The 27,371-nt window shown below is 43.1% G+C and overlaps 1 protein-coding gene across 1 annotated transcript; it reads left to right on the plus strand.

Moving 5' to 3' along the window:
• LOC118363717 (ribosome biogenesis protein SLX9 homolog) lies at positions 1-27,288 on the plus strand. Its single transcript, XM_035744865.2, has 6 exons — positions 1-323; positions 588-708; positions 12,054-12,122; positions 20,906-21,074; positions 26,241-26,309; positions 26,548-27,288. Exons 1-6 carry the CDS (start codon positions 126-128, stop codon positions 26,675-26,677), a joined length of 756 nt encoding a protein of 251 aa, XP_035600758.1. The 5' UTR covers positions 1-125; the 3' UTR covers positions 26,678-27,288.
• Positions 27,289-27,371: the final 83 nt, after the last annotated feature.

Raw genomic sequence — 27,371 nt, forward strand, 5'->3', positions numbered from 1 at the left:
ACATATCAGAGGGACGCACATTTTGTTGTTGTCAAAAGATTTTCCACGTTGTTAGCTAGCTCGAGCATGAGTGTGGTTTCGGAGACAGATTGTATCTTTATTTAATTCAGTAACTAAAAGACAGTATGGTTGGAAAGATAAAGCGGGTCCGTGAAAAGCTTCATCAGGCTGCGGTTAAACTTGACAGTCCTCCGTCCGGTGGCGCAAGATCCACAGATTTAGAAAAGGCACCGATTCCTGTGATCACAAGTGGTTCATTCATCTTCGATGTAAACAAGCCAAACAATGCACAGCTGCACATAAAGAAGGATGAAAACGCGAAGGTATTTTATCAACACATAATTTAACGTTCGCTTGCCAACTCCGTCTCTTTCAGATGGTTTAGCTAACAGTATAGCTAAAGCTGTTAGAACAGTTAACGTTAGCTAGCTAACAGTTAGCTATTTCACTAGCTAGCTAACGTTAGTTGTCAGCTAGTTAGGGTCATAATGTATACATTTAGCTGGCTATAGAGAAATTAGTATGAGGCGTGTATTTTATGCATTATATTTATGTTGGGTGTCAATGTGGATGTTCTCTTCCAACAGAAACCACTGAGTTCCTTTCCATGTGGAATCTTTGCTGGCACACAAATCAGCCCTGAAGCCCTCGTGCAAACTCTGAAGTGTGAAGAACCATCCAATGACACTGGTACACCTGCACAGAAAGGTAAATACACTTTGATTGTCAACCAAATATTTAGCTCGTTAATCCGTGGAAATCTGCACGAGAGTACTTGTCTGTGTCTCAATAACGAATCATATTCTTCAAGTACATGCATTTAATTTTCGTGACGTTTTAGCTCCCCAAAACGCCCTGGAGACATTGTTTATTTCCAGCCAAATCAACCAGGCACATAGTATTTTTCTGTACACATTATGTCATTATCTCCTACCACAAGAGGGCAGAAAATACAAAGGGATCACTCGACAGAAAGTGACTTGTGATGTGAGGATGGCAACAGCTCAAGTCTATGCAGTATATTGCTTACCATTGGTATAAAAGGTGTAAATGAAGAAAACTAAGTATGATGGTAACCTATAGATAAGAAACTAACCATCCAAGTGATTGCTTATATGGAGGCTTATTAGAACCCTATTTCGTTTATTCAATCTTATTCAATCTGACATGTTTTTAACAGTGTATATTTTTCCGTTGATGTTTCCATGCTACATGCACCTGCCAACCTCTCCCCGCTTGAATCCTAGGCTCTTTCGAGTAAGTTTAAGCCCAATGTTAGTCAGTCAGAGTGGCTACTCCAGCTGCAGTGGCAGAGCTGCAGCAAGAAGCCCATCTTCCATATTCGACAACAGAGAACCGGTTCTATTTATAGTCTCTCTGCAGCATAAACAGTTCATGCATGAAATCAAGGTTCAGTTCAGCCGCCAAGCTCCCCTGAATCAGTGTTTCTCCCTGACTAGATGAGTCGTGGCACCGCTGACGCACAGAGGAGGCTGGTGCTGCAGGGTGTAGTTCTCTTGGTACGGTACCTCGCTGCGGCCCCATGGGAAAGCATCAGGTGGTCCTGTCCCTTGTGAATTACAGTGTAACAGTGATGATGTCGATACACGGTGTGTAGTAAGTAGTCTGTCCTGACTCTTTGTCAGAAAGACTGTTGGAGAGATGTATTGAGTGTCACTTTTACGGTTTGGATTTCTCAGCAAGGTTGTTCCAATGTCTTGTTGTCGCTTGCTTGTTTAGGCTTTTGTCTGTAGTGCATGGTGGGAGAGGTGTTCAGGGGTGCCCGGTCCCTGGCTCGCTCACTCAACCTCTGCAGATGGTGTCTGGCTGTTCCCTGTAGCTAGTGAGCAAGTATTTAAATAGCTTCAGTTTCTGCATTCTGCTGTTTCTTTCCTCTTCTATCTCTCGTCCTCGCTTGCAGACGCACACACACTGCTAATGAGTACTCACTCTTCAGCCTTTTCTTGCATTGAAGCTAAAAGCGTTTTTAATACGCTGGATGTGTGTGATCTATTAACGACGGGTATATTTAGCTGTGTCTATTGATTAGGCTAACTAATTAAAGCAAGTGCTTTCCTGGCTGCTGACAAATTTATGAAATAAAAAAAGGACAGGGCAATGAGATGCAGTATTCCATCTGTTGCCATGGTGAAATGCTTGTCAGTGTGCTCTTGTTTTCCAAAAACAGTGTCTGTAGACAATTATATTGACCTCTTTGTGAAATGGTTGGTAGGTTCTGGAGAGCAAAATCTAATTTGACAGTACGTTAGTGGGAGAATAAAATTGAAGCGATATAAGTTAGGGTTTAATAAGAAGGCTGTTTTTAAATCCTGTCCACGGAAATGGTATGAATTGGATTTTTACCATCTCATCTAAGCAGACAGACATTGAGAACTGTAGGCTCTTCTAGCTGTGAAAGCTGCTGTGATTAAAGCACTGCCTCCTTCTCCACATTAGCAATAGAGAGCAGTTATTTTAGCCTACAGCTTATCATTTCAGCCAAATGCTGTCAATTTGTCGTGTTAATAGGGGTATTTCACCTGAATGATCCCCAAATCACTTTCACTGATTCTACTACATTAATATTACATTTCTCTTGGTTCGTCTTCGCGAGCACCCCGTCCTTGGAGCTGTCTTGTTTCTGCCCACAGGGATTAAAGCCCTCTGGTTTCTGTTCAGGCATCTATTCAGCTAGCCACTCTACTATGCTGTTCATTATAAAATACTCTGTTCTCTCAGCCAGAGCAGAAAGAAGCAAGCAAATGCTGTGAGTGTGTCATGTCTTTTCATCCATTGCCTCTTGTATAAGGCCCCCCCGGGGGCTTGTATCCGAGCAGATATAAACTCTTATCTGACACTTTTAATTCGATTGATTTAATTAGTATTATTATGCACACTTACTGTTGGTGCTTGGTATGTTCATTGGCAGCAAATGCACACTTTGTGTGTGCATGTTTGTGCTTGCCTTTTGCCTAGTTAAATAAAAATAAATAATTCCCCATCCCGCTGACTGAATATCAGTCTCTGCAGTTGATTTTTTTATTAGGCCTATTCAATTGCCTTAGTTCATAGTCTTCACCAGGGCTCTACGCTGACCTTTTTAAAAATAATTTTTTACAAGGAGTCCATGTGCACCTAAGTTAAACAATTTAGGAGATCAATTACAAATATTTAAAGCAACAAGCTGTTTTCTTTGTAGTAGTGGTGCAAGCACTCAGTGTATTCTCCAAAGCTGCAGTACAGTGAAGTAATCATTGCAACAATTGTCTGGGATATTTTTATTTTCTAGTCACACTGGTGCGCCTAAATTAAAATTCCAGGTCGCACAGAAAAATATTTAAGCTCATTATGCGAGACAAACGGTCGCGCTGCAGAGCCCTGTTCACTTCCACGTGCTCTGTGCTACATTAGTCTTGACTAGAAAACTCTATTTCAAAGAGCAGAACTCCTTGCTGCCATTCCACGGCGTGATGTTCAAAGTGATGTCTGCGGCAATCGATCATTCAGTGACCACCTCTGTTTTGACAAAGAGCCCTCTCTGCATTTTTTTTAATAGGGGATATTCGTATCTGAGCTGGGACCCTGTGAAACCACCTCTTCATCTTTTTTGTCAGCTCCCGAAAGGCACTACACCTCCTCTCCTCCGCCTACCAGAGAGCTGCCTGTCAATTATGCCAGAGAAAAGGGGAAAGCGGAGAGGCTAGGCGGGGGCAAACCCAAGCAGGAAAGGAAATATGCAACTTTCCCAACCACTCATAATAAAGCCTAATCAAGTTTCACGTTTTTGTCACGTGCACTAGGTACAGTGAAATGCCTTTCTTGCGATCTAATCGGTGCTATCTATTTCACTGTGTGCGGAGAACCCGATCCTCTCTGGGGGTACAGGGAGGACCAGGGAGGTGGTAAGTAAGGCTCTCTCCCCACCACAAACAGCCACAGGTCGTGTTGGGTTTCACCCATCAGCAGTCCAGGACCAGGGCTGTCAGGGGCGGGGATGCAGCAGGAGTAGAGATGCCTATCTGGCCCCTGTACCTCTGCTGCTACAGCAGGACAATCCATGTTGTTGACACCGCGGTGGCAGATTAAAGATTGGACCTGGCAGGGAGGAACTAACTGCCCTGTGATGAAAGGTGGTGTGTGTGTTGCTGCTGGAAGAGCTGTATCTGAGCCTGGGCTGAAGATACACGTAGAAATGAAAAGAGAGCGATGAAAATACTTTCGCTTGGTTTGATAGTTAATTTTATGCCACCATGTTTTGGCTTGAGATAAACACTGTGATATTGAAGCCGTTTCCGATATAGGGTTAGAGATGACACATTTTCTGCAAGGATTTATTAGTTGCCGTGATACACCCCAGGGGTTAAGAATGACCCTGATTTGTGATGTGGTGGCAGGGTCTTGTCCTGGCCCGTCTATCGCCATGGCAGCAGCAACAGCAGTGTGGGTGGCTGGGAATTGGTGAGGTCATCCTGTCAGTGAGAAGCGAGTCAGTAACATCAGTAGATCTAGGTTGTGGTTCGGTGTGGCTCAGTTGGTAGAGCGTGGTGCTTGGCCCGCCAATTATCGTTGGTTCCATTCCCGCTGGGGGACGCCCATATGGGAAATATATGTGAACATGACTGTAAGTCATGGGATAAAAGCATCTGCTAAATGGCATATATACAGTATATGAGGTTAGTTGGAGTCAGTGTCACACTTTGTCTTCCGAAGTAGTAGTGGTGGGGGGGGGATCTATACAGTTACATATCGCATGTGTATATTATTTTGGATGATAATTGTATCGATACTTTGACTCGCAAGTATCGATTTATGAAAACAGTTATTTTGCTACGTAGAGTTACCCACATGAAAAAATACTATAGTATAAATACTGTAGTGTTACTACGTTTATATATTATAGTATTCACTGTAGTGTTTTTTTGTTTTTGTCTTCGGTCCCCTAATTTTTATTTTTTATTTTAATTTTACCTTTATTTTACTAGGCAAGTCAGTTAAGAACAAATTCTTATTTTCAATGACGGCCTAGGAACAGTGGGTTAACTGCCTGTTCAGGGGCAGAACGACAGATTTGTACCTTGTCAGCTCGGGGATTACTAGTCCAACGCTCTAACCACTAGGCTACCCTGCCGCCCCCTAAACACTTCAGTGAATACTGTAGTATTTACTATTGTGTTTTTGTATTATCTTTGAAAGAGCCACCACTTCTTTCTCACCTACGAGACAAATACTAAAACGAGCACATTTTTCAGAACCTATAAGGAGGCAGGACTGGAGTCTGAATGGATAGTTCAGAGCTTCTGCTCTTCTATAAGGGAACACAACATACTTGGCATGTAGGTTTCTCAATCATGGGTGCCACAAATTGGGGGAGGGGAATAGGTGGGGTATATGCAAATTAAATCCTGTTTTAGTATTACTGTAGTTAGTCTAGTGTTTTACTGTCGTATTTATTACAGTGTTTTTTTGTGTGGATAATACTGTAATAGTTACTATAGTATTCTATAGTGTACTACACAATTCTATAGTAAGCATTACAGATTTGACGGATACTACAGTGTATAGTATACTACAGAATTATATAGTAAGTACTACACATGATCAAGGGATACTACAGTGTGGAATATAGGGCGGCAGGTAGCCTAGCGATGAAGAGCGTTGGCCCAGTAACCAAAATGCTGCTGGTTCGAATTCCCGAGCCGACTCTGTGAAAAAAAATGCCGGTGTGCCCTTGAGCAAGGCACTTACCCCTAATCCAGAGCGATTTACTGGAGCAATAAGAGCTTTTGTGTGAAATGGTCTTTTAGAAGTGCTTTGGTGTACTTATGAATGCACGAGTCCCCTTTCCCCCCACATTTTTATAAAGTCATATGAAGGTTTTACTATGCGTAAAGTTTCGAATTCATCCTTGATTTACTAAATGTGTCATGTATTTGAAAATAAAATGTAAATAATTAACACACAAGAACATTAGATTAATAAAATATTTAATCAGTATTTTTATTTATTTAACTAGGCAAGTCAGTTTACGAACAAATTCTTATTTTCAATGACTGAATTATTCAGGGGCAGAACGACGATTTTTACCTTGTCAGCTCAGGGATTCGATCTTGCAACCTTTCGGTTACTAGTCCATCGCTCTAACCACTAGGCTACCTACCGCCCCAGTCTTATGATTGAAAGGGAAAAGGGGATACCTAGTCAGTTGAACAATACTTATTTTCCACCATAATTTGCAAATAAATTCATTAAAAATCCTACAATATGATTTTCTGGATTTTTTTCTTTCTCATTTTGTCTGTCATAGTTGAAGTGTACCTATGATGAAAATTACAGGCCTCTCTCGTCTTTTTAAGTGGGAGAACTTGCACAATTAGTGGCTGACTAAATACTTTTTTGCCCCACTGTAGTTGTTGAGAAATTGTTAGGTTAGATTACTCGTTGGTTATTACTGCATTGTCGCAACTAGAAGCACAAGCATATCGCTACACTCGCATTAACATCTGCTAACCATGTGTATGTGACAAATAAAATTTGATTTGAATTCGCTGCCATAGACATTTACCTGGCTAAAAGGTGACCCACTTTCATGTCTCCAGCTAGGCTATCACGAGTTCAACTCGAGAGTGGGCCAAAGTTACTATCACTATCTAGATTTGTAGTACACAACTCTGATCTCTTTGTGAACCAGTTGCTGCTGTTATCCTAAGGATGAGCTTTGGTCGGGATCTGTCAAGTATTTGCTTCCCGGGTAAAGAAGCAATGAGAGCAGAGTACAATTGTCACTACCGATCAATACCTTACATAACTGCTGCTTGCCAGGCCCAATGGTTTTTATCCACATTGCTCATCAACCGTGGTCATTGAAATGACTGTAATTCTATTTGTTGGCAGACTGTTGTTTAACCTTTCAACCTTGTGGCTGGGACAGCAGGAGATCAATAAGGAACAAAGTAGAAAGCAGGCCAATGCAGCAGCACACTCACCCACCATGAGCACGTTTAACCATGTTTGCTAAAGCATGACTCGGATATGGAGGACATTACCTCAATGTAGATTATTCGTCAAAGTGAATCGGTCTACCAGTGTTGGGGTCCATTTCAATTCAGGAAGTACTCTGACACCACAATTCCAAATAAATTCCAGTGCGTTTCAATGAAAAGAAATGTGTCATCTGAATTTGCTTTACCTTCTAAATTGATTGGAGCGGCAGCGTAGCCTAGTGGTTAGAGCGTTGGACTACTAACCGGAAGGTTGCGAGTTCAAACCCCCGAGCTGACAAGGTACAAATCTGTCGTTCTGCCCCTGAACAGGCAGTTAACCCACTGTTCCCAGGCCGTCATTGAAAATAAGAATGTGTTCTTAACTGACTTGCCTGGTTAAATAAAGGTAAAATAAATAAAACAAATTTAAAAATGTTTGAGTTGAAATGAAATTGACCCCAACCCTAGTCCATACCATAATGTTTGTTTGCATAAAGAGAGAAGCTGTAGGGTGTTTTTAATAGCAGTGAATAGGCGAGGAGGTGGCAGGGGAAAGATAAACACTATGAATTCCCTCACGTGTGACTGACTCCCACTGTCCCACACTGACAGTTTCATCGCCGCAGAATGATATTAGCTACCACCACACAACCCGGACATCCCTGCCAGTTCTCCCTGCCAACCACGCTGCCCACTCCTCTCCTTTTAGTTTTTTTCCTTCCTGCTATTAATAGAGGAGAGTCATTCCCCCCCCCAAAATCCTTTACAGTGTGGACACTGTATTGCATTATAACTAGTTCTTTCCTCCTTCACTTTTCTTGATAAGCCATATCGGTTTTTAACACGTTATGGTACCTATTCAAATACACTCTACAAGACAGCTAGACTCAGAGATGGACAGTCACAGTACAGATTATTAGTAATAATTAGGTGGGTTCTTAGAAATGTCCTATTTCACACGTGTGAATTGGACATTAAAAAAAAATGTATATCCGAACTCACGCTGAGACACCCTCTGAGAGCGGGGTCATGGCCAGTAAACGTAGTAGCTACACTCAACCCAGTACAGTGATTAGGACCCCAAGGCCAATTCCAGCACACACGCACATTCCTGTGTGTTTCTAATGTCTGTCTGTTGTACCAAATGTCTGTTTTCAGAAATGCAACGCGAGGACTGTGTTTTCAAAGCTTACATTTCAACTGGAAGTACCTTTTTAAAGCCAGAATCCTCCGTTGCTACATCCATTGTTGGACTTAATATAAATGAATACTGTACCCATTGAAGAATATAATTTATGAGCTTAGTTCAACTATCATACCCCATCAGAACCCAAAATATAAGCTTGTTTACTCCAATGTTTGTAAAGAATGTAAATATGAACAAACACTGGATTGCCTCAAAACATGGTTAAAACAAACTAAGAAAAATGATAATGAATGGTCAGCCCTTGTATCCCTAGCTCTGTCTATGAGTTTAAGAGTGGTTGCATTTCTCCAGGCCCATCCCTCAGTGTTTTACCAAAACAGAGGCGGGGTGCAGCTTTGTTATTTTTATTCTAGCTTTAACAGAATACTTTGCTGATGCACCCCATGTCGATGCCTCGTACCACCTGTCTGTCGGCCTCCATATAGGCTTTATCCAACATCCGTGTTCTATCCTGCTGCCTGCTCATCTAACCCAAGCTCATCTGCGTCTTTAAATGAGATGCTATTGATCGGGGAGGTGAAGGGAGTGGTGCCCCATTAAACAACATCTCTAGGCTCTCTGTCTCTGCACTGCACAATGCTGTAATCTCAAGTTGCCGTTCAATGATTGGAAGTTTCTAATTGAACAGTAATGATACAGTTGAAGTCGGAGGTTTACATACACTAAGGTTGGAGTCATTAAAACTCATTTTTCAACCACTCCACAAATTTCTTGTTAACATAGTATAGTTTTGGCAAGTTGGTTAGGACATCTACTTTGTACATGACAAGTAATTTTTCCAACAATTGTTTTCAGACAGATTATTTCACTTATAATTCACTGTATCACAATTCCAGTGGGCCAGAAGTTTACATACACTAAGTTGACTGTGCCTTTAAACAGCTTGGAAAATTCCAGAAAATGTTATGTCATGGCTTTAGAAGCTTCTGATAGGCTAATTGACATCATTTGAGTCAATTGGAAGTGTACCTTTGGATGTATTTCAAGGCCTTATTTCAAACTCAGTGCCTCTTTGTTTGACATCATGGGAAAATCAAAATAAATCAGTCAAGACCTCAGGGAAAACAATTGTCGACCTTCACAAGTTTGGTTCATCCTTGGGAACAATTTCCAAACGCCTGAAGGTACCACGTTCATTTGTACAAACAATAGTATGCAAGTATAAACACCATGGGACCACGCAGCCGTCATACCGCTCAGGAAGGAGACGTGTTCTGTCTCTTAGAGATTAACGTTCTTTGGTGTGAAAAGTGCAAATTAATCCCAGAACAACAGCAAAGGACCTTGTGAAGATACTGGAGGAAACGGGTGCAAAAGTATCTATATCTCCAGTAAAACAAGTCCTATATTAACATAACCTGAAAGGCCGCTCAGCAAGGAAGAAGCCACTGCTCCAAAACCGCCGTAAAAAAGCCAGACTACAGTTTGCAACTGCACACGGGGGCAAAAATCGTACTTTTTGGAGAAATGTCCTCTGGCCTGATGAAACAAAAATAGAACTGTTTGGCCATAATGACCATCATTATGTTTGGAGGAAAAAAGTGGTGGCTTGCAAGCCAAAGAACACCATCCCAACCGTGAAGCACGGGGGTGGCAGCATCATGTTGTGGGGGTGCTATGCTGCAGGAGGGACTGGTGCATGTCACAAAATAGATGGCATCATGAGGAGGAAAATTATGTGGATATATCGAAGCAACTTCTCAAGACATCAGTCAGGAAGTTCAAGCTTGGTCGCAAATGGGTCTTCCAAATGGACAATGACCCCAAGCATTCTTCCACAGTTGTGGCAAATTGGCTTAAGGACAACAACGTCAAGGTATTGGAGTGGCCATCACAAAGCCCTGACCTCAACCCTGTAGAAATTTTGTGGGCCGAACTCAGTTACACCAGCTCTGTCAGGAGGAATGGGCCAAAACTCACCCAACTTATTGTGGGAAGCTTGTAGAAGGCAACCCGAAACATTTGACCCATGTTAAACAATTTACAGGCAATGCTACCAAATACTAATTGAGTATATGTAAACTTCTGACCCACAGGGAATGTGGTGAAATAAATACATTCTGAAATAAATCATTCTCTCTACTATAATTCTGACATGACACATTCTTAAAATAAAGTGGTGATCCTAACTGACCTAAGACAGGGAATTTTTACTAGGATTAAATGTAAGGAATTGCGAAACTGAGTTTAAATGTATTTGGCTAAGGTGTATGTAAACTTCCAACTTCAACTGTAGATACTACATCTAATGATGATGTAATGTGTTTTATCTTGAAGAGCCTGGATGAATTGGCCTAGTTATTGATCCATCATCATGGTTATTGTCATTTACAGACTAAAACAACATCTACCAAACTAAACACATCCCCTTGTTTAGTTTGACAGGAATAATATATTATCACTGAATAGGCAACCACAAAGTGCTGTAGGATCCTCAGAAAATGTTGTCCCAGGTTACAATGTAGCCTATTCAGAGAAAATCCATTGTGGCACAGTGTGTTGACATAAGGAACATGAGAGTAAGAAAAGTCCCTACTGGAGATGCTGTAGCGTTTGGGTCCCATTCAGTTCGACTTTATCCTCCTCTCAGACATGCCAGTCAAGGACTGCTGCATTGCTAATTACAGAGCCAATTCCGTCAGTAGGCTCCGCTAGCTATATATAGGGCCGGGCTGCAACACTGACACTGAATTTCCCCAAAGTCATGGAGCAGCGCATCGATCCTGTTTCTCTCAATTTCGTCAACAGAGAGTAAAATCACAGTGGGGGGGGGATTAAAAAATCATTTAAATTAAAAAACGCAACGCAAAATACGGTCACCTGCCCTTTCAGATATCAAGGTTGTGTTTTGTGTTCAAAGTAATTCAACCGTTGTACTGTAGTTTTAAATGAGTGATTTGCTTTTCAATGACCAACTCCATCTCATTTTCGCTCTCTAAAATGTAGACATTTTCCACTAGACACTCCAGTGATATGGTCGACAGTGATAATACGCATACTGTCCAGCATCTGTTATTGTCATTGTCCTACAGGAAGCAACGGTCTGTGTGATAACCTCTGCTCTTTATCGCCCATTGTCAGTGACAACTCTTTCTTTGTCAGGAAGGGCAGAGATGGGAACAAATGCACACACACTCACAAACACACACACACACAAACACACCACTGGGGCTACCCTATGCACAGGGGGCCTCAACGTGGTTGTCCCAATCGCTGAAAACATTCCATCCCAGGACAGGATGTTTTTCTAAAGAGGGAGAACTAGATATAGTGGGTAGTGTTTTCTGTTCTCAACCCCCTCCCTCTGTATCTCTCTCTCCTTTCTCCATGCCTTTGAACCAGGAAAGACAAGCCACGTGTCCTGATCTTAGCCATATCTTCTTCTGAGGCGCTCACAACACTACTGTGATTACTTTCTCCCTTTGTTGAGCGTAACGTTTTTATCCAAGGTTTGTTTTAATGATGACACGTTACAGGATTTTATTTTTCCTGTCAAATCAAGCTCTCGCTGGGAAATTTCCATATATATATTTTTTTACACCCCAAACTCAAATCTATTATTATAATTCTATTCAACTGTGAATTATTTCTTTGGCAATCGGAAACATTTTACTGAATCCGATTATCTTCTGGTAAAAGATCTGGCACATTTCGATTTCCAAAGCATTATAAACAGTCGTCACTCTTCCTTTATCGTTAATGAATTGAATTGCTTTGAATGTTATTTTCTATTGTTGAGGATGACCTCTTCACATACCCACGAGGAGAAGCCGCAATGCATGTTTTCTCTACTGAATGTGTGAAGTACCAGTGCAACATTGTGGATGCACATCCACTCACTCTCCTGTCTGTCTGTCTGTTCCCAGTCCCCGAGGAGAAGAAGCAGCAGACGAAGAAAGAGAAGATGAAGGAGAGGCGAGACAGGTGGCTAAACAGTGAGTATTACCACAACTTAACATAGATCTGACTCGGACTGTTTCTATGAGGGAGACCCTCCTGTTTGTCAGCAGGAATAAGGCACCCTCGCAGAGAGTTACACACAATCAGGAACTTTATTTGCAGGAACATATGTGACTAATTTGGTTCTGTACAAAGAGAGATGATGAATGAATATACTGTACATAATAAACACATGATAATGAATGGCTAAGCAGATACACCATCACACATGTCCACTTGGAGAGAGACTGAGGAGGCTCTGAGCAGGCCAGGGGACTGAGTCCGGTTCCATAGCATAACAGACCCTAGCAACCGATCAGTGGCCTAGTCACAGAGGTCAATAGGAGAGATTGGGGAGCCACTTCATGACCCCTTGATCTCTGGAACTGTTTGGGGATTGGTGGAGTGAGCTTCATTAAGTGATAGGACTCGCAGGCGGGGGAAATCCATTTTTATTTGTCACATGCTTCGTAAACATCCGGTGTAGACGAACAGTGAAATGCCTACTTAGAAAGAGCGTGAGAAATTAAAATAAAATAATAACTCAAGTAATAAATACACAATGAGTAACAATAACTTGGCTATCTATATACACAGGGTAACATTACCGAGTCAATGTGCAAGGGTACAAGGTAGATATGTACAAATAGGTAAGAATAAAGTGACGAGGTAACAGGATAGATAATAAACAGTAACAGCAGCGCATGTGATGAGTCAGAAGAGTTTGTGCAAAAAGGGTCAATGCAGATATTCAGGGTAGCTATTGGTTAATTATTTAACTAACTATTTAGCAGTCTTATAGCTTGGGGGGTAGAAGCTGTTCAGGGTCCTGTTGGTTCCAGACTTGGTGCATCGGTTCCGCTTGCCATGCGCTAGCAGAGAGAACAGTCTATAAATTGGGTAGCTGAAGTCTTTTAACAATTTCAACCTTCATGTTTTTGCCTTTCGACACTCCCTAATCCCGACATTGGTGCTCTCTCCCAAAAGCGTTTGAATTGATAAAATGTAGGATTATGCCTTTTGTGTTCAAAAATGTTTGAAAGGCAAGACATAGATGCCTTCGGGACATAACAGCATTAGGTTGGTGCAATGAGGAGCCCCATCCCCACTGATCTCTACTGAGAAGCTGAGGTTTCTGCGCTGTGCCAGTCCAGCCCGGGACAGAGCTAGCTGTGTCTATGTAATTACAACCCCTTTTTAAAGCCACAGTCTGGCATTTGTTATCCAGCAAAACCAGCAGCCCTCTGAAATGACCATTGAACAGATTCTCAGATCCCTTATTGCGCTTTTAACACCACCACCTACTCTTCTAGAATTGTGATCACTTAGTAACCCAATCTGCTGATCCAATCAATTCTCTGTGTAACACAAGATGTCTCCTCTATGCATATCATTAGGCGCTAATGGTCCTTTTGACTCCATCTGAAATTAGAGACAGGCTGTGAGCCTCAGACCTCTGCAGTTTTCGGAAATTAACAAGGAGGAAGAAAGAAAAAAAAATTGGATAATTGCTTTTCTGTCGTAGACCAACTGTATTCCAGGAAGAGGCAGGGCTGTCTGTATCTGCAGCGTGGCGTCCTCTGGATCTCTACTGATGAAGATGTGCAAAATATGTGTTGACGGATAAGGGTTATTATTCAGACTGTATATTCCAGAGGTGATTTAATGCCCAATGTGTTCCTTCATTTAGCCTAAATCAGACAGACAGAGGTGGTAATTCAGTCAAAGCCACATTGCACAAGTATCTATTCTACAGTTCTGCACAATCTGGAAATAGCCTAAATGACATGAACAGTGAATAATTTTTCAGCAGAAAATTTAATTTAATTTCAAATTTTACCCCCTTTTTTTGCCCCAATTTCTTGGTATCCAATTGTTTTTAGTAGTTACTATCTGTTACTGTCTCATCGCTACAACTCCCGTACGGGCTCGGGAGAGACGAAGGTCGAGAGTCATGCGTCCTACGAAACACAACCCAACCAAGCCGCACTGCTTCTTAACACAGCGCGCATCCAACCGGGAAGCCAGCCGCACCAATGTGCCGGAGGAAACACCGTGCCCCTAGCAACCTGGTCAGCGTGCACTGCGCCCAGCCCGCCACAGGCCCGGTAGTGCGCGATGAGACAAGGATATCCCTACCGGCCAAACCCTCCCTAACCCGGACGACACTAGGCCCCAGGGACCTCCCGGTCGCGGCCTGCTACGACAGAGCCTGGGCTCTGGTGGCACAGCTAGCACTGCGATGCAGTGCCTTAGACCACTGCGCCACCCGGGAGGCCCTTTCAGCAGACATTTTAATACCTTCAACACATCCTGTTTATGATCTGATCGTATCCACTAAAGTCAGAATTTATACTTAAAGCCATAAAGTTTAATGACCCTCAATTTTCAACTGTTCACGGACTGTACGTCTGTACCGATGACATCTGGTTTGAATATTCCTCCCTGGCTCTGATCACAGTATTTATTCAAGTCTGTGGTGATGTAGGGTTTAGTGTTTTGCTGCTGATACTCCAGTTGATACTCACAGTCAATTACATGGGCAAGTCTGCACATACGAAACCATATGGCTCATAGTCATCATAACTCATGGCTGAAATGGATAGGATCAACACCACTCTATGATGAAAGCCAAGAGGCCCAAACCACCATTGCTTTTAACCATATTCAAGAAAGAGAGATTCTCCTCATACACTATATACTGTATACAAAGTATGTGGACACCCCTTCAAATTAGTGGATTAGACAATTTCAGCCACACCTGTTGCTGACAGGTGTATATAAATCGAGCACACCGCCATGCAATCTCCATAGACAAACATTGGCAGTAGATTGGCTTTACTGAAGAGCTCAGTGACTTTCAACGTGGCACCGTCATAGGATGCCGCCTTTCCAACAAGTCAGTTCATCAAATTTCTGCCCTGCTAGAACTGCCCCGGTCAACTGTAAATGCTGTTATTGTGAAGTGGCAACATCTGGGAGCAACAATGGCTCAGCCGTGACATGGTGGGCCACACAAGCTCACAGAACGGGACCGCCGAGTGCTATTGCAAGTTCCAAACTGCCTCTGGATCAACGTCCGCTCAATAACTGTTCGTCGGGACCTTCGTGAAGTGGGTTTCCATCTAAGCAGCCGCACACAAGCCTAAGATCAAATCAAATCAAATTTATTTATATAGCCCTTCGTACATCAGCTGATATCTCAAAGTGCTGTACAGAAACCCAGCCTAAAACCCCAAACAGCAAACAATGCAGGTGTAAAAGCACGGTGGCTAGGAAAAACTCCCTAGAAAGGCCAAAACCTAGGAAGAAACCTAGAGAGGAACCGGGCTATGTGGGGTGGCCAGTCCTCTTCTGGCTGTGCCGGGTAGAGATTATAACAGAACATGACCAAGATGTTCAAATGTTCATAAATGACCAGCATGGTCGAATAATAATAAGGCAGAACAGTTGAAACTGCAGCAGCAGCACAGTCAGGTGGACTGGGGACAGCAAGGAGCCTTCATGTCAGGTAGTCCTGGGGCACGGTCCTAGGGCTCAGGTCAGTTGAAACTGGAGCAGGAGCATGGCCAGGTGGACTGGGGACAGCAAGGAGTCCTCATGTCAGGTAGTCCTGGGACATGGTCCTAGGGCTCAGGTCCTCCGAGAGAGAGAAAGAAAGAGAGAAGGAGAGAATTAGAGAACGCACACTTAGATTCACACAGGACACCGAATAGGACAGGAGAAGTACTCCAGATATAACAAACTGACCCTAGCCCCCGACACATAAACTACTGCAGCATAAATACTGGAGGCTGAGACAGGAGGGGTCAGGAGACACTGTGGCCCCATCCGAGGACACCCCGGACAGGGCCAAACAGGAAGGATATAACCCCACCCACTTTGCCAAAGCACATCCCCCACACCACTAGAGGGATATCTTCAACCACCAACTTACCATCCCGAGACAAGGCCGAGTATAGCCCACAAAGATCTCCGCCACGGTACAACCCAAGGGGGGCAACCCAGCCAGGCCGACCACAACAGTGAATCAACCCACCCAGGTGACGCACCCCCCAGGGACGGCACGAGAGAGCCCCAGCAAGCCAGTGACTCAGCCCCGTAACAGGGTTAGAGGCAGAGAATCCCAGTGGAAAGAGGGGAACCGGCCAGGCAGAGACAGCAAGGGCGGTTCGTTGCTCCAGAGCCTTTCCGTTCACCTTCCCACTCCTGGGCCAGACTACACTCAATCATATGACCCACTGAAGAGATGAGTCTTCAGTAAAGACTTAAAGGTTGAGACCGAGTTTGCGTCTCTGACATGGGTAGGCAGACCGTTCCATAAAAATGGAGCTCTATAGGAGAAAGCCCTGCCTCCAGCTGTTTGCTTAGAAATTCTAGGGACAATTAGGAGGCCTGCGTCTTGTGACCGTAGCGTACGTGTAGGTATGTACGGCAGGACCAAATCAGAGAGGTAGGTAGGAGCAAGCCCATGTAATGCTTTGTAGGTTAGCAGTAAAACCTTGAAATCAGCCCTTGCTTTGACAGGAAGCCAGTGTAGAGAGGCTAGCACTGGAGTAATATGATCAAATTTTTTGGTTCTAGTCAGGATTCTAGCAGCCGTATTTAGCACTAACTGAAGTTTATTTAGTGCTTTATCCGGGTAGCCGGAAAATAGAGCATTGCAGTAGTCTAACCTAGAAGTGACAAAAGCATGGATTAATTTTTCTGCATCATTTTTGGACAGAAAGTTTCTGATTTTTGCAATGTTACGTAGATGGAAAAAGCTGTCCTCGAAATGGTCTTGATATGTTCTTCAAAAGAGAGATCAGGGTCCAGAGTAACGCCGAGGTCCTTCACAGTTTTATTTGAGACGACTGTACAACCATTAAGATTAATTGTCAGATTCAACAGAAGATCTCTTTGTTTCTTGGGACCTAGAACAAGCATCTCTGTTTTGTCCGAGTTTAATAGTAGAAAGTTTGCAGCCATCCACTTCCTTATGTCTGAAACACATGCTTCTAGCGAGGGCAATTTTGGGGCTTCACCATGTTTCATTGAAATGTACAGCTGTGTGTCATCCGCATAGCAGTGAAAGTTTACATTATGTTTTCGAATAACATCCCCAAGAGGTAAAATATATAGTGAAAACAATAGTGGTCCTAAAACAGAACCTTGAGGAACACCGAAATGTACAGTTGATTTGTCAGAGGACAAACCATTCACAGAGACAAACTGATATCTTTCCGACAGATAAGATCTAAACCAGGCCAGAACTTGTCCGTGTAGACCAATTTGGGTTTCCAATCTCTCCAAAAGAATGTGGTGATCGATGGTATCAAAAGCAGCACTAAGGTCTAGGAGCACGAGGACAGATGCAGAGCCTCGGTCCGATGCCATTAAAATGTCATTTACCATGCGCAATGCCAAGCGTCGGCTGGAGTGGTGTAACGTTCTCCGCCATTGTACTCTGGAGCAGTAGAAAAGCGTTCTCTGTAGTGGTGAATCACACTTCACCATCTGTCAGTCTGACGGACAAATCTAGGTTTGGCGGAGAACGCTACCTCCGACTACGAGCCAGGCAAAATTGTCCAACCTCAGTGTCCAACCTCAGTGTCCAACCTCAGTGTCCAACCTCAGTGTCCAACCTCAGTGTCCAACCTCAGTGCCCAACCTCACTAATGCCCTTGTGAAGCAAGTCCCTCCAACACCTAGTGGAAAGCCTTCCCAGAAGAGTAGAGGCTGTTTATAGCAGCAAAGGGGGGCCAACTCCATATTAATACCCAAAGATTTTGGAATGAGATGTTGGTGTCCACATACTTTTGCTCATGTAGTGTATCAATGCCATTCTACAAAGGGTTTTAGGTAATCTTGGTAAGGCTACTTATTGTTGCGGAGGCACATCATTGACATAAATTAAGTCTCTGCTGCTTGTGCCATGATGGAAACATAGTAACCTCCCTGAACCATCAGACAAGCAAAGCGTCAATACAGGATTAAAATTGAATCCTACTACACCTGCTCTGACGCTCGTCAGATGTGGCAGGGCTTGAAAACTTTTACGGACTACAAAGGGTAACCATGGCGCGAGCTTCCCAGTGACACGAGCTGACCAGGTTAGCAAAATGCCTTTTATGCTTGCTTCGAGGCACGCAACGCTGAAGCATGCACTGGAGCACCAGCTGTTCTGGATGACTGTGTGATAATGCTTTCGGTAGCCGATGTGAGCAAAACCTTTAAACAGGTCTGCAATCACAAAGCTGCGGGGCCAGATGGATTACCAGGACTTTTGCTCAAAGCAAGGACCAACTAGCAAGTGTCTTCACTGATATTTTCAAACTCTCCCTGACTGAGTTTGTAATACCTACATGTTTCAGCATGTTTCAGAAGACCTCCGTAGTCCTTATAATATATAATAATATATGCTATTTAGCAGACGCTTTTACATTACAGTCATTCAGCATTCTACGTATGGGTGGTTCAGACAGATGCTCTACCAACTGAGCTAGAACCACTAATACCTTGTCCTTGTCTCCAAGGAAGCGAAGGTAACCTGCCTAAATGATTACCGCCCCGTAGCGCTCATGTCGGTAGCCATGAAGTGCTTTGAAAGGCTCACATCAACAGCATCCTACCGGATACCCTAGACCCACTCCAATTCGCATACCGCCCCAACAGATCCACAGGTGATACAATTTTAATCACACTCCACACTGCCTTTTCCCACCTGGACAAAAGGAACACCTATGGGAGAATGCTGTTCATTAGCTACAGCTCAGCATCCAACACCATAGTGCCCACTAAGCTAAGAACCCTGGGACTTAACACCTTCCTCTGCAACTGGATCCTAGACCTCTGACAGGCCGCCCCAAGGTGGTAAGAGTAGGTAACAACATGTAGGCCACGCTGATCCTCAACATTGGGGCCCCTCAGGGGTGTGTACTCCACTCCTGTACTCCCTGTTCACCCACAACTGCGTGGCCAAACACGACTCCAACACCATTATTGAGTCTGATCACCGACAGCGATAAGACAGCCTATAGGGAGGAGGTTAGAGAACTGGGGTGCCAGGACAACAACCTCTCCGTCAATGTGAGCAAGACTTCAGGAAAAGGTGGGCCGAACAGGCCCTCATTAACATCAACGGGGCTGTAGTGGAGCGTGTCGAGAGTTTCAAGTTTCTTGGTGTCCACATCACCAACGAACTATCATGGTCCAAACACACCAAGACAGTCATGAAGAGGGCACGACAAAACATTTTCCTCCTCAGGAGACTGAAAAGATTTGGCATGGGTCCCCAGATCCTCAAAAATTTCTACAGCTGCACCATCGAGAGCATCCTGACCTGTTGCATCACCGCCTGGTATGGCAATTGCTCGGCATCTGACCATAAGGGGCTACAGAGGGTAGTGCGTACGGCCCAGTACATCACTGGGGCCAAGCTTCCTGCCATCCAGGACCTACAGTTGAATTTGGAAGTTTACATACACTAAGGGTGGAGTCATTAAAACTCATTTTTCAACCACTCCACAAATTTCTTCTTAACAAAGTATAGTTTTGATTTGGACATCTACTTTGTGCATGACACAAGTAAATGTTTACAGACAGATTATTTCACTTATAATTGACTGTTTCACAATTCCAATGGTTCAGAAGTTTACATACACTAAGTTGACTGTGCCTTTAAACCGCTTGGAAAATTCCAGAAAATGATGTCATGTCTTTAGAAGCTTCTGATAGGCTAAATTACATAATTTGAGTCAATTGGAGGTGTACATGTGGATGTATTTCAAGGCCTACTTTTAAACTCTTTGCTCTTTGCTTGACAACATGGGAAAATCAAAAGAAATCAGCCAAGGCCAAGACCATTTTTTTTAGGCCTCCTCAAGTCTGGTTCATCCTTGGGAGCAATTTCCAACCACCTGAAGGTACCACGTTCATCTGTACAAACAATAGTACACAAGTATAAACACCATGGGACAAAACAGCCGTTATACCGCTCAGGGAGGAGATGCATTCTGTCTCCTAGAGATGAACGTACTTTGGTGCGAAAAGTGCTAATATATCCCAGAACAACAGCAAAGGACCATGTGAAGATGCTGGAGGAAACCGGAACAAAAATATCTATATCCATGTAAAACGAGTCCTATATCGACGTTCTGACTCACTGGGAATGTGATGAAAGAAATAATAGCTGAAACGAATCATTCTCTCTGTTATTATTCTGACATTTCACATTCTTAAAATAAAGTGGTGATCCTAACTGACCTAAGACAGTTAATTGGCGGTGTCAGAGGAAAGCCCATAAAATTGTCAGTCTCCAGTCACCCAAGTCATAGACTCTTTCCACTGCTACAGCAAGTGGCAAGTCTAGGACCAAAATGCTTCGTAATAGCTTCTACCCTTAAGCCATAAAACTGCTGAACAATTAATCAAATGACCACCTGACTATTACATTGACCCCCCACCCCTCCATTTGTTTTGTACACTGCTGCTACTCGCTGTTTATTATCTATGCATAGTCACTTCACCCCTACCGACATGTACAAATGACCTCAACTAACCTGTATCCCCACACACTGAGTCGGTACCCCCTGTTTATAGCCTCGTTATTGTGTAACTTTCTATTATGTTTTTTACTTTAGTTTATTTGGTAAATATTTTGTTAACGCTTCTTGAACTGCACTATTGATTAAGGGCTTGTAAGTAAGCATTTCACGGTAAGGTCTACACTTGTTGTATTCCGCACGTGACAATTAGTTTTATTTGATTTATATGCATTTTTTTGTGTGATATTTAGAGATCAGCTCCATCAAGCTGGCCAAGGAGCAACAAGTGGCCCAGGCTAAGAGGGCGGCCATGCCCGTTGTGGGTGACATGAGGCCACTGGCAGACGCCCTGCCAGAACTCTGCCAGCTCATCCCCGCCACCACCAGGACCTCCAGAAAGGCCTCCAGAAAGAATAGGGTGTAAGTACACATCCCTGTGGAACACCCCAACAATACTATGATTTCACTAGGATTTTTTGTCAGAGGAATACGTGAGCTCATAATGTCCCAGTGGTTGGTCTCAGGGGCCCCTGGTAGAAGGGCCCAGCCCAGCAGCAGTGCTTCAAGGCGCTGTCACTGGGGTTAATGAGCCATGTTACAGGACAGACCTGGATGTAAATTCCCATATATTTTCCACACAGTACATTATGACAGAATCAGAGTGCCACAGCACACAATACTACCCTACCTCTACAGTATGGCCTTCAGCACAGAATTATTCAGACGTTAGTAAGTCGTTTTGAGGTGTAGAGGACAGATTTAGCTTCTGTGGCAGGGTTGCACATATTAAGGAAGCAATTGACTTCCATTCAAAACAGGAAGAAGGAAGAGAATTGGGGTGTATTCATCATTTGGATTCCATTGGAAAACATTTGGTCAAAACATTTTTGCAACAGAAACCGTTTACACGAAACGGAAAATGTTTTGCAACAAAACCTTTCTATTAGACAAATGCAGGTAGGTCCCTCCCTGTTTCATTCCATTTGGTTCCTAGCGTAAACGGTAAACACACCAAACATTTTGCAATGGAATCCGACCAATGAATACACCAATGGGTTAGATTATGCCGTAAAATGCACTAAATAAGAGGGGAAGAAATCGCCTTCAACGGCAATCCTGCAAGTAAATGAAGTCTGGTATTGTTCTGAGGACATTTCAATTGTGCATTATAACATTCCTCTTTGGTTTCTGGATGCTTCCAGGGTTATTTATTGCAGTCAAATTCAGCTCAGGGAAGCCTCAGTGGAGCTTGTTTATTGTGATGGGCAGTTTTTCACTCAGTCATAAATGTCTGTATGACTTAATGCCTTGCTTTTGTTTTTTAATGCGCTACTGAAGCCCTCTTTCTTTCTCTCCTGTCTGTCTCTCTCTGTCTCTGTCTCTGTCTCTGTCTCTGTCTCTGTCTCTGTCTCTCTCTCTTTCTCTTTCTCTTTCTCTTTCTCTTTCTCTTTCTCTCTCTCTCTCTCTCTCTCTCTCTCTTTCTCTTTCTCTTTCTCTTTCTCTCTTTCTTCAGCTTAAAGATAAAGTAAACCAAGATGGCGAGCTCAGCTGAGCACACATTGTTACAGTTAGGAGGTAGCCCTATCAGACTCAGAAAAGCAATGCACCTTATAGGTCGTATAAAAGGGCCCTTTAGACTGTTCCAATACATGTAATTACCTTTTTGGTTGTTACAAAGCCTTCCGTCAGAGTCCACGGAGACATGGTTGCTAGGCAGTGGTGAGGTTAGCTCACTTCTCACAGGTTCCTTCTTCCAGGAGTCCGAAGTAGCAGGCACTATAGAGAAGGTCAAGAACAAGTCTCGGAGAAAGGTTATTTGTTGACGAAAGGCAGTCTTTTGATGAAGACCAGGAGCTGGATGTAGAGTATTGCTTTTGTACCAGTTTTTGATATGCCAGGAAATCATGTGAGGCTTAATACTCGTCTCTCAGGCTGACATATGGATATATTTGAAGTGTGAAAACAGGGATCCTAACATAAGCCAAGGCCAGAGATGTCAGCAATGACTATAAGTGTGTGTGAACAAGACAGACTTATGACCACCGGCTGTGTGACACTGGAAATCCTCCCTGACTGAAGTTAGAATTGAGTGGATAAAAACAGTACCAGGCAGATCATGTTAATGGAATGGAACATTTGTTCTTTTTCCATTCCGATGATTTGTTTGACTCAATGTCAGATTAATATTCCTTCAATTCCACCTTTTTATCAAAATCCTAAAACGTCTTTGTTATGTTAAAAAAAAAATGGAATTAAAGGGGACCTGTACCTGAACTTTGACCCCCAGAGGAAGGTTGTTCTTCTTGACACTAACAGACACCTCCTAGAAGAAGATGGGGGTTGTGTGGTTCAGAGTGCAGATGGCGCCGATACATGCTGGCCTACCCATGACAACTTGGACCCTCTTGCCGTGTATGTGGTAGATAGAATGTTTGTTGGGCAAAAGATGTGTATGTACACTGGGGTCTGAAGTTGTTGACACCCTTGATAAAGATGAGTAAAAATGACTGTGTAAAACAAATAATCAAAGAGATTTTTGTTTAACATGTAAGGTGTCGCCCGAGTGGCGCAGCGGTCTAAGGCACTGCGTCGCATTGCTTGAGGCGTCACTACAGGCCCGGGTTCGATCCCAAGCTGTGTCACAGTGGCGGCGCACAATTGGCCCAGCTTCGTCCGGGTTGGGGACAGTTTGGCTGGGGGGTTTACTGTACTTGGCTGGGGGACTTTACTTTACTCATCGTGCTCTAGCAAATCTTTTTGGCGGGGCCGGGCGCCTGCAGGCTGATCGTTGGTGGTCAGTTGAACAGCGTTTCCTCCAACACGTTGGTGCTAGCTAGTTTTCCGGGTTAAGAGGGCTTGTGTTAAGAAGTGAGGTTTGGCAAGTAATGTTTCGGGGGACGCATGACTCGACCTGCGCCTCTCCCGAGTCCGTAGGGGAGTTGCAGCGACGAGACAAGATCGTACTTGAAATGAGGAGAAACGGGGTAAAATGAAAACAAATGACAAGTAATCATTTTTTTCTCAAGAAGGTAGGGGTCAAAATGATTGACACTCCTTTTTTCAATACCCCACATTACGAGGATAACGGCACTGACCCTTTTTATGAAATGTTTTATGAGTTGGAGAACACATTGGGGTGGCTCTTAGACCATTCCTCCACACAGAATCCTTCCAGATCTTTGATATCTTTTGTTTGCGCTTATGGACGGCCCTCTTCAATTCAAACCACAAGATTTCAATGGGTGTCAAGTCTGGAGACTGAGATGGCCTTTGCAAAATGTTGATTTTGTGGTCAATTAATAATTTCTGTGTGGATTTAGATTTTTGCTTGGGGTTATTGTCTTGCTGGAAGATCTAAGTGTCAGTCTCCTGGCAGAGGCAACCAGGTTTTTGGCTAAAAATGTCCTGGTACTGGGTAAAGGGCATGATGCCTTTGACCTTAACAAAGCCCCCAGGACCAGTGGAACCGAAATAGCCCCATAATATCAAAGATCCACCACCATATTTAACAGTAGGTATGGGGTTATTTTCTGCTCATGCATTCTCATTTCGAAGTCAAACCTACCACAGGTGTGCGTGGCCCAAGAGCTATATTTTCATGTCATCCAGAAAATGTAGACGCCCAGAGTTTGCTAAATGGCGGTTAGCCGAGGTTTGAAATGAGACTGTATGATCAGAAAAGAGCCCCATACCGACTGTATAATATGGAGGTGGATCTTTGATGTCATAGGGATGTTTTCTTCCACTGGTCCTGGGGGTATTACTTGTTAAACAAAATATATTTCTCTGTGCAATTGTATAAGTATAAAATAATCTAATTTCCCAATTTTTTTAAGCATGCAATATAGATCAATATTTGAATTATTTACCTCACACAAGCCTTGTGAGCATAAAAATTGTGTGGCCTCCCTCGTGACGGCGAAGATAATTTTTCCCGTTTTAAGTTAACTTCCTGCAATTCTACACATTTTGATATGGGGCGGGAGATAAGATTGTCACGCCATGGCCTTAGTATTCTGTGTTTTCTTTGTTATTGTGGTTAGGCCAATCACATGGGTGATTATGTGTTTGTCTTGTCTAGGGGTTTTTGTAGATTGATGGGGTTTTGTTCAGTATAGTATTCTAGGTAAGTCTATGGTTGCCTAGAGTGGTTCTCAATCAGAGGCAGGTGTTTATCGTTGTCTCTGATTGGGAACCATATTTAGGCAGCCATATTCTTTGGGTATTTTGTGGGTGATTGTTTCCTGTCTCTGTGTTTTGCACCAGTTAGGACTGTTTCGGTTTTTCCACGTCTTCTTATTTTGTATATGTATATTGTTCACGTTATCATCTTTTTTAAAGATGTTCAATCATAACCACGCTGCATTTTGGTGCTCCTCTCCTTCCCAGGAGGAAAACCGTAACAAAGATTATGCAATTTTACAGTGAATTTCCTGCAATTCTACACATTTTGCCATAGGTTGGGTGCAAATGTTTGCCGTTTTTTAATATAATATCTGATGATGAATGGGTCCCAACCCGGTCGGTAATTCGACCATGCTTGCTACAAGTTTAGATAGCTGGCCGCTAGACTAATTTACCAATCAATTTTTGGGGGGCTGACATGGGCTAATTGAGTGACTGCTGATGCACAACCAAATTTTGAAATTGCACCTTGTGTATTCTATTATTCTAACTCTCAACAATAAGTTGAGACCCCCACTGAGTTGTTTTTGTTTAAATTGGTCTGCAGGCCTACAAAAGGGGTACAGCCCATGGGCCGTCAGTTGCCCATCCCCGCTATAAACCAAAGCCTTCAGGCATTATTGACTAACTAGCTATTCAGCCAACACATTCTCTCTTCAGTTGCCAAAGATATCAAGTTTTCAGTTGTGTTCCATCTGTGTTATTATGGGCAGAGTTGATATTTATGATAATATTTGATTAATTCCCGAGTTGAACTCTTGTAGCTGTCCTTGATGGACCTTTTAGACTAGACCTGTGTTTACTGTAACTCCACAAGGCTGTTTTCACCTTTGACCTTTGGCTTCCCCACTGCCTCCAAGCTAGCTGCAGTTCCCATGACCCCTCTGGTGAAAAACACATTTGTTGGGATTGAAATAGTTTTAATTCGCAAGCAAATCCGTGTCTACCGTTTTCACTCTTGTCTGTCAAACTTGTCACAACTCGCAAGAGCATATGTTTTGTCCCGTCGTGCCCTTGTTATATCTTTGCTGATGTGTTTGGTAAACTCAACATCCATTTTGCCATAGAAAACAAGGTTTTTCTGTACATCACAACTTGGCATGGTTACTTGGTTGGACAAGGCCAGAATGGATAATTGGTGGATCAGCTCAGTTGGCCGGCCTCCATCTCTGTCTGTTGTTAATAAATTAAGTACTCGTCTGTCTGGCCCCAATCCTAAATAACTAAACGCATACAGGAAAGTCCTAACTATGGCACTGCCTGGAACGATCGCACATGGGCAGCACATTGTGGTCCTAACTGCCTTTTTTTTTATACCTTTATCTTGTTTTTAATCATAATCATTCCATATGAAATCAGTCACCTTTTGACCATCTTTATAATTTTGTCTTTCCCTCTCAGGCCAGTGAAGAAGAAGCCAGAACCAACAGATTTCAGCCTGATGAAGCCAGCACAAAAACGCAAACTCCTGTAAGACCTCACATTGACCTGTACTCGACCATGGCCAAACCACCACTGATGATCACATATCTAACTTATTATTCTCCATGAGAAAATGACATGAAGCTAAAATGAAAATGTTATCCTGCTGATTATCAGAGCAACCAAGATAATAAACTGCCCATCTGCTATTTACTTTTACCGTTATTATTACTCTTTTTAATTTTTTTTATTACCTTACAACCTACGTGTTTTGTTTTGGTCTCAGGGAGAGCGAGACCAGCCGGTTTAGTGAAGCTGTGAAGAACCTGGCACACAGCAAGACTAACCCTCTGGCAGCTATTGGTGAGCATCTGAGGAAGAGACTGAAGCAGGAAGAGGAGCAGGGGCCTGGCTAACCTGTTCGACTGGAGACGCCATTTGGATCTGCAGTTGAGCATCCCCACCCAGAGACGGGGATCGTGTTTGAGATCGACTACGTTGCAGTCTGCAACTGCAGACTAGCTGACTGATCTAGAAATAACCTTGCACCCTAAATAACTACTTATTATAATTGGTAGATCAGTCATAAAATTGATGCTTTTGAACACGGCCATGACACAAGAAAGCCCCTGCATTTTTTATTTAAGGGCAACCCTGATGCCTGCATCCCTGTTCCCTGTGCTCAATCTACCAAACCTGCCAAAATCAATGAGATCTTTTGATTGAAGTGGTTTTGGTCATTGTGCACTATACCAGTAAAACATCAGAGGACTTACAGGTTGTCTGAGTAACGGCGACGTTTACGACACCTAATTAGATCATGCCCCCAGTTCTGGAGAAGTTGAAAATGAATAGTTACTTTTGTGAATGAGGAAAAATAAACTGATGTTGTAAATGTTGAGATTAGATCTGTCATCAAAATGACTCCTTTCAATTTTTGTACAGTATCTCTTCCACATTTATTTGAAGCGATATTAAAAATGCAGTACGGTACATTAAAACTTGCCTTTCATTTTGTATAACACTATGTGTGTGTCACGTCGTGATATTGCTGAATATGAATTTAGATCAGATTGGAAGTCATGTTCTGAATTCCTTATATTCAAACTG

The sequence above is a fragment of the Oncorhynchus keta genome, chromosome 30 (assembly GCF_023373465.1).
Source record: "Oncorhynchus keta strain PuntledgeMale-10-30-2019 chromosome 30, Oket_V2, whole genome shotgun sequence".
NCBI classification, from domain to species: Eukaryota; Metazoa; Chordata; class Actinopteri; order Salmoniformes; family Salmonidae; genus Oncorhynchus; species Oncorhynchus keta.